Source organism: Caloenas nicobarica, chromosome 3, assembly GCF_036013445.1.
Source record: "Caloenas nicobarica isolate bCalNic1 chromosome 3, bCalNic1.hap1, whole genome shotgun sequence".
Classification (NCBI taxonomy): domain Eukaryota; kingdom Metazoa; phylum Chordata; class Aves; order Columbiformes; family Columbidae; genus Caloenas; species Caloenas nicobarica.
The window spans coordinates 81,958,062-81,971,964 of record NC_088247.1 but is presented as its reverse complement, the minus strand read 5'-3'; the positions used below and the strand labels follow the sequence as shown (position 1 = coordinate 81,971,964).

Below are 13,903 nucleotides of genomic sequence, written 5' to 3'. Positions count from 1 at the left end.
ATGCCCAGATCCTTTGCAGTAAAATGTAGTTGGTTGTTCCCCCTTGTGTGCAGCTGACTCTTCTTGGGTCAGTGAGGTGTCTTCAGTTGTCCGTTGAGTAGCATCGTTGCCTTTCAGACCGTCTTTCTCTTTTACCAAGGTCCCTATTTTTTTTCTTTTTCAATTTTAACCTGTGAAATACTTTTAGCCCTTTTACCTGCTGGTATCTTTATGTGTGAGTGAGAGTGAGGAACCTGCTGGCCTGATTCTTTAACACAAATGCATGAATGAGAGTGAGTACCAGCATCACTATTTGCCATAAGGGATCTGTGTGCGTAAATCGTTAAGAGAAATTGCCATGACAATTAACGCTGAGAACCTGCTCAAATGCTAGATGATAATCCTTATTTGCAAGTGTGGACACGGACAGTAAATATCGAACAATATTAAGACACAATTCTAAATGTTACCTTATAATGACATTTACGCAATTTTTATTGTACTTATCTTTCACTCCCAAAATATAATCTGCCACATTCACCATCATTGTATCTTTTTTGATTTGACTAGACTTCGCAGTCTCTCATTAGACTCATCACAGATGTCAGCTTTCAAAAGAGATATTATACTATTTATCACCTTTCCTCTTAACAGCGCAGCAGCTTCTTCCGCACGTATATCACATAAATGAAGCATTTCATTATTCATATAGCTTTCCTATCCACCTCTTTACTCCTTTCCCCCTTTCCTTTGTGAAAGATGTGTGGCAATAACATATTTAATATGGCTTACTTTCCCACCTTTTTGCTGAGAGGTATGTATAACCTGAAATCTATGACCTTTTTTTGAGTTCATCTCTTCTGATGCACTGTTCTTTATACTGCTCATATTTTTTTTCAGACACTTTTTCTTCTCCCCCCTCCCTCCCAGTAACATCTTTTTTTAGGATTTTCTGTCTTTTAAGGTTCTTTTCCTTTGTTCCACTGATCCTCCCTCCATTGATCCCTCCTGCATGTTCCTGGTGCCCACTAATGTTCTTTACACTTACCTCCTCTGTTTTATCTTTCCTGGAATTGAAAGAAATTAGAAGTAAAAAAAAAAAAAAAAAAAAGAGTGAGAAAGAGAAAACATTAAAGGAAAGGCAGGTCAGCACTACAGCCAGAATGTTCCTCTGACCATGACCTGATCTCAGGGGACCATCCTTCCCCTGGGTCCCGCTTTTCCCCTTCCCTACCCTTCTACCCCCAGGTCTCCCTGCTCCTCCTCCAGCCACTGCTGCCCCGCACTCCCCTCATCTTGAGATGTTGGTGGGGATTCAGACATAACCACAGAAAGCTTTTTGGGGGTAAGGGCATAAATGTGGAATTTCATTAATGGCTAGGCTTTATTTTAAATGTTCTGATGTTTTAAAAGGAGACACTAGCAGCAAACTGATTAAAATACAGTGAAGGCAATTAAATCAATAACGCTCAATTAATGAGATAATTGGTTTCCAGAAAGTCAGTTTTACGGAACAGTGAAGTTTTTTAATTTCTAAGTCAGTTTGGGTTGCTCCATTTCTTCTTCCTCCACCCAACCTGAATTACTTCAGCAACCTTACTGTGTCCCTGACTAGCAAGGCCTTGCCAAATCTTCTTCTCTTGCTTTCGTTATCCCTTTCCGTCACTGTTGGAAACCCCAGGCATGAGGAAGTAACTGCAGCAGCTCTTCCACCAGTGTATTTGTGTGGCGGGCAGATTTTCACTTACATATTTGTTTTCTTCCTGTAATGAGAACACTTGAAATGTCACACTTTCATTTTGTTCCAAAGAGCTTCTTCCTCGTGCAATTCCTGTCATACAGACCCGTATCATCTACATTTTCTGTATCCATGTGTATTATCAACACGCAGATGTTTTATTGGGAAGAAAAACAAACAAACAAATGAAACAACAAAAACCAACCAACGACAACAACAAACATGGAAGATCTCAGTTTTAGGTGTTTCTTCTGCTGTTGGTCAGAGCTGACTGGAACACTAGACAAATTTACCTCTACTCTATACCTGAACACCACTGCCATGTTAAAACTGCACTTTGGGATTCCCTTCTGCAAGGATCGCTGAGCATCTGCTGACCTTTCGGTCCCTCTGTTGGCATCTCCCACTGCTTCTTCCTGCCCCAAACTCCCAGCATACTTCCACTGAAATGAGAGATGTGAAACCTGTAGTTATCCTTTGCTCAGCATGTATGATTGTTACTAGCTGGATGTCACTTGTGGCACCTTTCTGGTATAATAAGTTCAGGTGGGATTTTTTTTGAAAGACAGTTTCAACTCCTTCCGATGCTCCCTCTGCCCCAGACCACGCCACATGCAGGGAATGCACCTTTGTCTCTAGAAAGCTTTTGAAGGCAACATATTTCCACCAACAGCACAGACCAGGAAGAATGGCTTTGATCACTTTAATGAGAAAGAAAAAATCAAGGGAGGCCAGAAGACCTCAAGGAATAAAAGAGAGAGGGAAAGAGAGAGAGGAAGGAGTGATAAAAGTGAAAAAGAACATAAAAATAACAGCTGGGATAGCGACACCACGGCCCACCACCAGCTTCTCGTTATGGCTATCACTTACTTTCTGTATCCCAAGAGCACTCACAGACGGCTGCCAGCCTCCCGCTCGGTGTGTTTAATGCTGTGACCAGTGAAGTGTCAGAAGTAAGCAGAAGAGGAGTGAGAGACAACAGGACATGCATATGTTTGGTGGCACTGCCTGACCTGGGGCTCAGCACTACAAAATAAAAGTCTGAGCCTTGAGAAGACAGGTGACCTTTGATTTATGTACCCTTCAAACCATGCAGAGCCTGCCGTTTTCCTTTTTCATCTAAGCAAAGGTTTTGAATGTGCTGCCCCAATTGCAGTATGTAAAAAAAAAAAAAGAAAAGATGAGCAAGAAGAAAAAGCCCTTATATGCCCAACATGGTGAAGAAGTCTAATGTTGCCTGTAGAAGCTGCATCCTTTTCCAGTTCCTGAAAGCTTCTGTACCAGGCTGGAGCTCGTTACTCCTTGTTACTGAGGCCTTGCAGTCTTGGGCATGCAGCAGCAGCTGCCTCCTGCTGCTTTTTGTTCTGTCAGAGCAGAGCTGTCTGCAGCCCTCAGCACCAGTCCTTCATGGAATGCAGAAATGACTCCTTTTAACAACTCTCCTGGATACTACTAATTTCTGTTTGTTGGTACTGATACGGAAGCACCAGCAGGGCCATCATATCGGCACTCATCTGGTACAATACTGCTAAAATTTTAATTCCACTAAGGAAAAACGTGTTTTCCGAATGGTACTACTTTGACTTGTGTAATGCTGAATATGAAAAATATTAATTATAGAAATGTATTGGATGGGACATTTTTTGTATTTATTATAGCCCATTATTTGAGAAATCTAAATATAGCATAAAATCAAAAACAAAGAAAATTAGTCAAAACCATTTTCTTTACCATAGTAAAGCAAACTAGTTTTGTGTTATCCAAGGTTTGCTTTATTTTTCTTTATTTTTATTAAGAGTTTTGAAGTGATAATATGCCACATCTTTCAGTTTGTTTTTTTTTTTTTTTCTTTCCTGGTCAAGTCTTGCTGATTGACGCGCTGAGAACTGATACTCACAGGAAACACACAAACCCGATTTTCTTTTCCTCCTCTAAACCCTCAGCTACGGCGATACTGAAAGCCGCTGGGCACCAGCTGCAGGTTTTTGCGTCCGACGCGAGCGACCGCAAGATTTGCCAGATTTGCGTGTGGTACCGCCGCTCCTGTCAGCCTCCGCTCCCCGGGCCGGGCGGTCCCGCGGCGCGGCAGCACTGACATCTCGCGGGTGCGCGCAGCAACCGCGCCGCCCGCACGGCGCAGAGATGGTGTTTCCCACGAGCGGGGCAGGAGCCCACGTGTCCCGAGTGGGCAGCGGCCCGGGGCGGGGCCGAGCCCCCGGGCTGCAGCCGCTGAGCTGCGAGGGCCTGCGGATCCTGCCCCTTCTCACACAACCGCTCCCTGCCCTTCCCCTCTCCGCTCGCAGCTTCTTCCCTGGCGAACGCGTGGGTTCCCAAAGAGAAAATGCAGGTTGAGGTAAGCAGGGACGTGGGAGCTGGAAATCGTGTGCACGTGGCGAGTAGGGGATGATCTGTCCTGCGCCGAGGCTGATAACAAGCTGGATTGCCTCATTAGACATTGATGAGACTAACGCATAATTTACTGATCACGCAGTCCGCAGCTAAAACAGAGGCATGGGCCACTTGACAGTAGCTGTTAATTAAAAAAAAAAAAAAAAAAAAGAAACAGCTGTCTTCATATCTCAGAAAAAAGAACATGGAATATTTTTGTGACGTTACATCACAGAAGAGCATCTCTGTTAAGACAGTCCCTGGGAATCGATGTCACTGCAGTACAAGGAATTCCTTCTAGGTCACTGGGATCTTGTCAAGGTTGATTTGGCTTGTCTTGATTTGGCTGCACCAATTTAAATAGTGAAATATCACAGTACTGTGCCACCGAATATGAAAGTAGCTCCAAGTGAAGAAAACGGTATCCTCAGGACAAAGCTGGTACATCAAGGTTTGGTTTGACTCAGGAGGCATACAGAGGCTGAGGTCTGATGGAAGACGTAGCTACACAGGTTTGACTGTGAGTGCCTAGGGAAGCCTGGGCATGTCCCTGGGAGGAGACCCCGGCAGAGAGTCCCCCTTCCAGCAGGCTGCCCACAGGGAAGGTTGGCTTTGAAGCTGTGCATGCGAGTACTGCTCCTGGTTGTTCCCCTGGCTGCATCCAGGGCAACGGGATTTCAATCGTACGGCCTGTGAGCAAACAGGCCGCCCAGAAGGAAACCTGCTTCCGTCTAGTTCTGCGTTTAGGAGGAACTTCTTAGTGAAGGCTAAAATATCAGTGGTTAACCACTGTCAAACTGCAACTGTAGAGTCTTTATGGCTGGCTCTCCACACTTCACTTGCTATCTGTATCTTGCTGAGAAGGACAACCCAAATCTAAAAACTGTGCTTGAATATCATGCGCTTCCACATGTGTAATTACATTATGTTTTATGAGTGCTGCAAATACATGTTGTTTATTTGCATTGATTTTGGGCTGCTTTTCTGGAGCTGAGCCTCTTGTCCATGTGCTATGTTTCCTGAGAAACTCAGACTCTCTATTTCAACCTTTTTCATCTCAGTTTTTTGCATATCCCACTCCATCTTTACCAAAGAACCTGCACTCAGTCTGTGAAGACAACAGGCAAGACACGGCTATGCACCCTAATGACCTCAGACGCTGAACAATTTTGGGGTGGCTTTTCTATGGAGAATCATGTATGTGGGGAGATATTCTTCAGCTTTGCAAGTCAGAGGATGAAATAAATGCTTTTTGTCCGTTAGTAATAGCCAACTTTCATAGCATGATGTTTAATGAAAAATATATTATGTATTTTTATGTAATTTTTTTTTATGTCTGGAATTGATGTTATGGAAAGCAATTGTCCCATTTATAGAGGGTGGAGAGAAAGTTTGTCTTTTCTTGGATATATAGCATTCTCCTTTGGGATGGTGTCATTTGATAATTCCTGCCACATGTTCGTATGAGTAGGATGTTTTTGTTTCCTTACTGTGTCTCATCCCAAGTCCTGCTGGGTAATATTTCAGATGGTCAGGGTCAAAAAAAGCATGTGACAACTTCCAGATGTTCAAATAATCAAAGCGATCTGCAGATCTAAGGGAGCACACCAACAAACAAATGAAGGATAACTTGAAGGGCTGTGGTCTAGGTGGGGGGTCACGTTCAGAGGTGGCATAGCAGGCTGAAGGATATTCTTTCAATATCTGGAGAGTTCACTGATGTCTACATCATTTGCTAAAAATGAGACAGTCTGATGATGTGGCTGGGCAGGCAGTAGAAACTGAAAACATGGGGTCTGGTTGTGGTTTTCCCACAGCTCGGAGCAGCGCTGGCTGCCCAGGGGAGCAAGGAGGGCTGTCATGCTGCCATGTGGCTCTGAGCTGAGCTGGCTGCTGGGCTTCAGCTCACATGATGCAGCTGAGGCTGAGAAACGTGACCATGTCCTGCTGCCATCCACGCCACTACCACATCTGGGGCTGCGTCCTCGCTCAGCTGGCGGTGCCCGAGGTGGGGCTGCATTTGGCTGAGAGAGGGGAGGACACCTCTCAGAGCAGGGAAACACACTTGCTTTGGGCTTACTCCTAACCAGGTTGTGCTGACACCTATTCAGTCATTAGTGGCTTGTCCACAACTGGGTTTTGTGAGCCCTTCATCAAAAATCTTCATCATTCCAGGTGATTTTTGTTGGTCCATCATCCAAGCTTTACAAAAACAGGCACGACAACTGAAAATGTATGGTGGGGCTGCGTGTTCCTCTTTGGTAATACAGAAACATTTGTCACAAAGAAAATAAAATACGTTAGTCACTGGCAACATGATATTTATAGAGGCGAATGAGCATGGTTGTGTGGTGCAGCATGTGTGGAGCAGCATGTGGGAACAGTAGGATGCAGGCTGCACTTCTCTGGTCACAGAAGGGACAACATTCACACCCCACAGGATCCTACAGCAAGTCTGCAGGTGCCACACTGGCATTTCATGTGGCAGTGCCACCACTGCTGACAGCATGTCCTTTGAAACAGATGTGCTCTGCATCTGCCTGCTGTGCATGCAACTGGCACAGCTCCGCTGGAAAACCTTCCATGAGAAGCAGTGATGGGGAGGGTCAGGCATCATCATCATCATCATCATCATCATCATCATCATCATCATCATCATCATCATTATTATTATTATTATTATTATTATTATTATTATTATTATTTCTGCTAATATTAATTTGTGTGGAAACATTGCTGGCTCAAAACCTGGCTCAGCTGCTGATGGAAGACCTGATCACATTGAGGGAACTGCTGGAGTTTTGAATGTTGCTGTGACTCCTACAGGCTGATGCTTTTGAAACGTGACTATTTGGGAAATTGCTACCAACTACTCCTTCTCCCTGGTAGTAAGGCTTTACGTGACTTTTTGTGCACTCCTATATGGATCTTTTACTGCTTTGGAGATAATGGTGTAGTGTGACAGCAAATTCAGTTCCACACTAGAAAAAGAAACAACTTTGTGATAGTCTGTCCATCCTCAAAGGTGGCTTTTGTGAACCTCTCTATGTCATGTTCCCCAAGAATGTGGAGAACTTCTGGCAAGATTATTCCTTGGTTCTGTTCAAATAATCTCTTTCTGCATACATAGAGGGGGAAAGACCAATACACTGCTCACCTGGAAAACCAGACCTTGGTGCCTGTGTCCATGGAGAAGCCTGAGAATGGGAAGGGAATTGGAGCAGTGCAAGGGTCTTGGAGGAGGCACACAACGACATGGGCAAATACCCAAAAGCCAGGAGAATGCTGCAACTCACAACACCTGTACCTGAATGTGCTGCAGGAAAGTGGAGGCCATGAAAAATTAGATCTGGGCCATATAATTGGTATTTATTTTGACGAGTCATCTCTGTCCTGATTCATGTCTGTAAGACCAGGATATCAAGTTTGTCTGGAAAGGTTTGGGGGCCTGTGTTCTACTACCTGAAGCACTGACAGCATGTGCTTCCGTCATTTATAACCTGGTTGTCAAGACTGCAAGCTCTTTGTCCGTGTCCACATGGATATGGTAAATTAAAAATGGAAAGCATTCACTGCACTGGAAGCTGACTCAAGAAGGACAGATCATCAGTGGGGAGACATGATAAGGAAAATAAAACTACTGCATCGCAAACCAGAAAACTGGGAGAGAAAAAAAAAAAAACAACCAAACATGCGGCCTCTCTCTACTACCTACACATCTATTGGTCATCTACCCATCTCTCCACTAGCTACAAATGTGGATATTTTTATTTAAAAAACAGGCAAGGAAGTGGTGTGGGAAGGTCTGGATGGGGCAAAAGGAAAATGGCTGAAGGACCTTTTCCCTGGCTGGTAAATTCATGCCTGGTCTCCCGTCAAGGCCTCATAGTTTAGAAAGAATTGCAGTTTGTTCTTCAAAAGATATGTCAATCTGTTATGGATTAAGAAGACAATATGCCTTCCACATTTACTCTCCCCGCAAAGTGATTTTTGGAGGATTTGCTAGTCACTTTGTTTCAGACACATTTTTTAATGTTTGGATTTCTTTGTGGTTAAACTTTGATTCTGTCTTTCCTTGGTAGAAGGAAGCCTGTCCAAGCCTTGAATCCTATAGGGCTTGCTGTGGGTTCCTCTGCCTGTGCAGTGTTTGTCCTTTCATGGTCATTACTGATACATACCCCCTACACTCATCATGCTCTAATAAAATCATTTGGTCAGGGTAAAAATTACAAATGAAAATATTCTCTCAGAGGGAGTACTCCAAATATAATTTTGTAACAAAAATTACCCAATCACTTCCAAACTGAACCTAATTTAAAATGAAAGACAAATATTTTCTTTTACTACTCTCCAGATGTAATCTTCCCAAAGCTTCAGTCGGGAATAATCTCTCTGAATTTTCCAGCTTTTCAATATCCCAGTGCCATACTGAACCCAGCCTGTGGCTCTAGCACCCATTCAGGAAAATCTGCTGACAAGGCCAATGCCTGACGTCTCTATCCATTGAGATCAATGGTCACACATCTCTTACCGTCTGATTTTTCGTTCCCTTCCATTGCTTGTTTGCTGCTGGACCTCCATTTTGCCCTTTTTAATGGGAACTTGGGAAGTTCCCACTACTTTCCTGTCTCTGCCTCTTCATTCTTTAGAGTCTCTAGTCGCTTTCCTTTATTTTAATAACTATTATTCTCATCTGTTGACTGCAGATCTTGGCCAAATCCTGATAAAGTCAACAGAAAAGTTTTCCCTAGAATTTCTGTTGTGTTTTTTCTTTCCTCATTCTTTTTGCTGCCTGGCTGGCTGATTTAAACAAGTATTTTCAGAACAACTTGTCCTCTGTTGACTAAACTGGTAAATAATGGATAAATATAGTTTTGATTGGGAACAGCTTTCTGGCAAAGGATGGAGTACAGCACTAAAGAAGAATTTTTCTCACCTTGAGTCATGGGATCTGGTTAGTTAAATTAAAACCATGTACTTAACCTACCTGTACAAAACCAACATGAGAGATGTCCTTTAGCTGTACTGATACTTTGGGCTGCCTTCACTATGCTAGCTACAGCACCTGGATAGTAATTCTATTTTGTGAAACAGAAATAGCCTGGGTTTCTTTCTCTCTTTGTATCAAAAGCAGAACAAATCTAATTTATATATTTCAGCAAAGACTCAGGCTTGTTTTTTCTAGTCTTCCGTTTCTTGCACCATCTGGAAAGGAAATGTTGTTCTATCATAAGCTTCAAGATTCCACATATAACGATCGTATCATAAATTCCTCAGTGTCCTAAGGCTGGCTGCCTACTGCTGTAACTCAGTCCTGCTGTGCTAGTGCTATCTTCTTATCAAAATGTACTTAACCAAGCTACAAAAGGGATGTTCCTATGTTTATTAGCTTTGCATATTGCCTATGAAGCATACAGAAGACATTTATAAATATATTTCTGTGTGTTTATTCACATGGAGAGTCTAGAAATATAAGCATTACAGTGTTCTTGATATATGTAGAAAAAATAAATACCCAACTCACAACAGCAATATGAATATGTCATTGTATTTTGAATTTTTATTGTAATAAATTATAGCAATACTTCACACGACCCAGCTATTATCTCAGATTGTCTCTCTGCAGAATCACAAAAACAGTCTGAGTCATCCCGACTTGATTCACGTTCAGTTCCTGTTTGGGAAGCCTTTCCTGTCCATCAGACTGCCTGGTAACATTTTTTTCTGTGAAAGCTTAGATTCTGTACAACAGTCCCACAGTCTATGGTAGGTTCTACAGCATGAATCATGGAAAATATGCATCCCTTCATATTTGTAGCTGGTTATTTTTGCAGAAGTCCATGTGGAAGAGGAGCCATGAGATACTTTTTCTATGTGACACGTATGTCTTTTTGGCACTCTGATGGGAATTGTTTAATAAAGACTTATCAAACATATGAAAAGAAGCTCAGCATTTGAAAGCGGGAAGAGCTGGAGTTGACACGTAGATCCTAGATTTGGTATGAATGAGTTTCAGGAAGAAAGAGAGTGAATTTGCCTTTATGAATAAAGAAAGGCACCAGAGACTTATTTCCCTGTTTCTCCCAGGGTCGTCTTCATGGTCTGTCACAAATTCTTGTGAAACTTTTATTTATCTTCGTTGTGGCTTTCGTTTCACCTATGTGTAATATGCTATTTCAGTTAGTACAGGTAGAATATATTCTTTCAATTAGTTCATGGAGCTGATTAATTGGTAAATAACTTTGGCACTCACACCTGAAAAGCATGATAGAAACAAAGAAAATGACTTCTACTTGCCAGCCTTCCTTACATCACTTGAGACCTCTCTGAGCTGAAAATGCAGCACAATAACTCTATATAATATCTTGGACATGAAGTAAATAATAATGCCTGACTCCAGGGAAAGGAAGCTCCAGAGAACAAGGATGATACTAGCTAACATTTCTACAGTTGAACAGTTCAGCAGGTAGCAGCTTTGTTTCTGATAGTATCCTGCAAAAATACAGTACTAATTTTACTATTAGTATGAGTGATAGTATTAAGAGTGGGTAAGATAATAAAGCCATCACTTAAAACATTGACAGATGTTACAAAGATGGGGGATGGCATATGTAATGGGGATTGAAGGAACCTCCAAAAGAAAAAGTCTGAAGTGCTCAGTCACTTGATGGGATAACTGAGCAATACTCATCTATCTGGTGGGAAAAAGTGAAGTCAAACGCAGAGGAACAAGGTGTAGGGGCTGCACCTGCTGTCGGGAGCATCCTCCACTGGGGACCAGTGAGCTAAAACAGGACACACCAGGTCAGGTCCAGGGCATCAGCTGGATGTGAACTCCAGGAGTAAAACTGGTCAAAAACTAATGTGACTCCTGGGAATATGCTTTTTTGACAGGGAGGCCTTCTCTCCTCTGTATGTGTGTCGAGCACTGAAGCACAGTGTTTGCTTCAGGCACTCCAAAAGACTGCCTGGAAACCAGAGAGGGTGCAGGCAACAACTCTGGGAGCAACCAAAAGACTGGAAAACACTTTCTGGTAGAAGTTGTAGGTATGCAGTCTTTTAAGCATATCATGAAAAGGTTGAAGGATTACCAGTTACAGATGGTAAGTATTTACTTCAGGACTAACGCTCTTCCAATCTAGCAAATAAAGATATAAAAAGATCTGGTGGCTGGAGTTGGAAAAAGGCACAGGAGGAAAAGGCTGCACATTTCACCAGTGAAATACTTAGCTACTGGCATGGATTGCAATAGGTTATTGTGGCTTTTCTACCATTAGTAATTTTTAAATCGAGAATAGTTGTTGTTGGTTTTTTTAATCTAAAAGATGTACTCAAGTTTAAACTGGATCAAATTCAAGGATGTTCTGTGTCCTAAATTATGTGGTTGGGTGACCACATGGCGACTCCTGGTTTTATAATCTGAAAATCCATTTGCTCTGACAAATAGGGCCGGAAGAGTTTTTACTGTGATTGAGAATTTGGATTCATGGATGCTCGTTGTGTTTGCTGGGGTCAGCACTCACTTTTCTTCCTCCTTCTGAACCAGCTTAGCGCTGACTGGTCCCGGCTGCAGAGCTGCACTAGGCAGACCTCTCCTGCCTAGTCCAAGGATGCTCCTTTTTCACTTATTTCTCTCCTCCCAGGCTGGAACCCCACATTCATTTTTCCGAGGAGCCAGGAGCCACTTTGAACCGGGGAACTTCTGTAGCGCTTTGAGAGTAACCATTCACAAAGACCTTACAGCTCTGAACTACAGCACGCACAAAGAACACTTTTTTTCTAGCGACTACAAAATGCTGCAATAAGTTTTGCTCAGATGAAACCTCTGTTAGTGGTAGTGGAGCTTTGTACCTTAACCACCATACATTTGACTATCAGATGATTGTGGTTATACATTCTCTTCAGAACAACCTGCATTATTTAAGAAGAAAATCTAACTCCAATCAAGCTGCTCAGAGGTTTTGAAATATTCAGATGTAGAGCTCCCAGCTTCCCTGTTTCAGCCATTGAGGTACAGTGCAAAATGCGGCTAAGCAGGCAATAGTCTCAGGATTTATTGCAGTGACTGAACTTATAAATACAGAAAGTTCACAGAAAAGCCTGCTCTCGTGAACTTTCAACCAGCATTTGCAAACTAAGAAGCCATAGATTATTTATATAATAAATGGATGCATATCTCTCCAAACATTTAATAAAGATATGTGAGAAGCATGAAACAAGTCATTTTCCTCTGCAGTAAAAGTATTTTTCTTCTACTGGATACAGGACAGTGGCAATAACAGTTTAAACCTTTTGAAGCTTTTATGTTCAGAAAATGATACTCTGACAAGAATTATAAGAAAAATATGGGTCTTAGAATGGGAATTGTCAGGTCAGATGAGACAAAAAAATTGATAAACTAATAATTGAATTCTCTTTAACTGATATATATACACACCCAATTTAAATAAGATCTTGATACCCAAAGGTAAACTGAACTGTGCAACATGATCCAGCAAAGGCTGCTTTTATAAATACTCTTCATCTCCAGGAAGGCATGGGGACAGTGATGTTATTGATTTTAAAAGGTCAGATCACCTGTTTCTGGTTGCTTTGGCTGTTGGAGTGTGCCTGGCCTGGAAAGGTGGATGCTGATTTGACCTACAGTTGCCAAACACCCTACAACTGCCCGCTCTCTGTGCCTACTCCTCTCTCTCTCCCAAAAAGTACCCATCAAGAACACATGAATATCACCAAGCAAACAACATGAATTATATCCACACCATCACAATAACAATGATTTTTATTTCTGGAGTGGTACCAAGAAGCTTGAACACAACCTCCAGACCCAGACCTACATTTATCACCCTGTTGCCAGCACAACAGGCTCCAGGATTAGGAGTCTGGTAAGAGCAGTTGAAAATATTATTTCTTCTCCATTCACTCGTGTACCAGTTGCAACTCAAATATATTGAAATTTTCTCTCCTTAAATATATCTCCATATATCTGAATTTCAGATTTATATTATTGCAAATAGATTTTGCATCACACCTAGTGCCTATGTTAACTGTTGACATTTGGGCTCAAGAAGAAGAAAAGAAGTGAGGAAAGAGGAGAGAGTACAATGAAGTGTGACTGTATTAGCAGCATTTCTAAGCTTAGTGCTGGGTCTGCTGAATCTTTGGTAGCACATTTTCAGTCTCCAAAGTGGAGTGGTGGTTTCCCATGCACACTGGAACCGGTGATGCAGTTCCCAGGACGGAAGCCCGTTCTCTCCCACTGGCACCAACCCCACCTGCAGCACAAGGTCTGCCCCTTTCTAAACATGGGTCTGTTCATGTGGCTGGCTTAAGTCTTTTCGCATAAGCACAGACACAACACAAAAAACCCCTGCTTTTTCCGAGTCTAGCTCCTTTGTCCTGAAAGGATGCAAAGATACCCCTGGTTCTTGCTGCCAAAGGACTCCTGAAGCCTTGCATTTTGGGAAGAGGTAAGTGACGAAGGAGATGGACCTGCAAAGGTGAGAAGGGGTGTTCTTCAGAGCTAGAAATTACAGCACAACTCTGGTTAAGATCCTGAGCTCCAGGACCTCTAGTGACACTAAATGCTGCTTTGCTGCTGCCATTACTATCAGGCAAGGAAAAGCCACAAGTAGTTTTAAATTGAAGATTTCCCTCCGTAGGACTTCATTAGAATAGCAGAGGGTGAGGCCAGCTGATGGAAAACATGTCTGTCAAGAGTCTGGTGTGACAGACATCCATTGCTGTGCTGTCACACGCTGTAGTATCTTCTTTACATTCCTATGCAGGATTTTCAAA

At 42.5% G+C, this 13,903-nt stretch overlaps 1 protein-coding gene across 1 annotated transcript in view; it reads left to right on the top strand.

Annotated features, from left to right (window-relative positions):
* The window catches only part of RGS7 (regulator of G protein signaling 7), a 246,637-nt gene extending 234,727 nt beyond the window's left edge, over positions 1 to 11,910 (top strand). The window contains exon 16 of the mRNA XM_065630609.1: positions 11,749 to 11,910. Coding sequence (XP_065486681.1) covers positions 11,749 to 11,910 — 162 coding nt within the window. The remainder of the gene's footprint in view (positions 1 to 11,748) is intronic.
* The last annotated feature ends 1,993 nt before the right edge of the window (positions 11,911 to 13,903 follow it).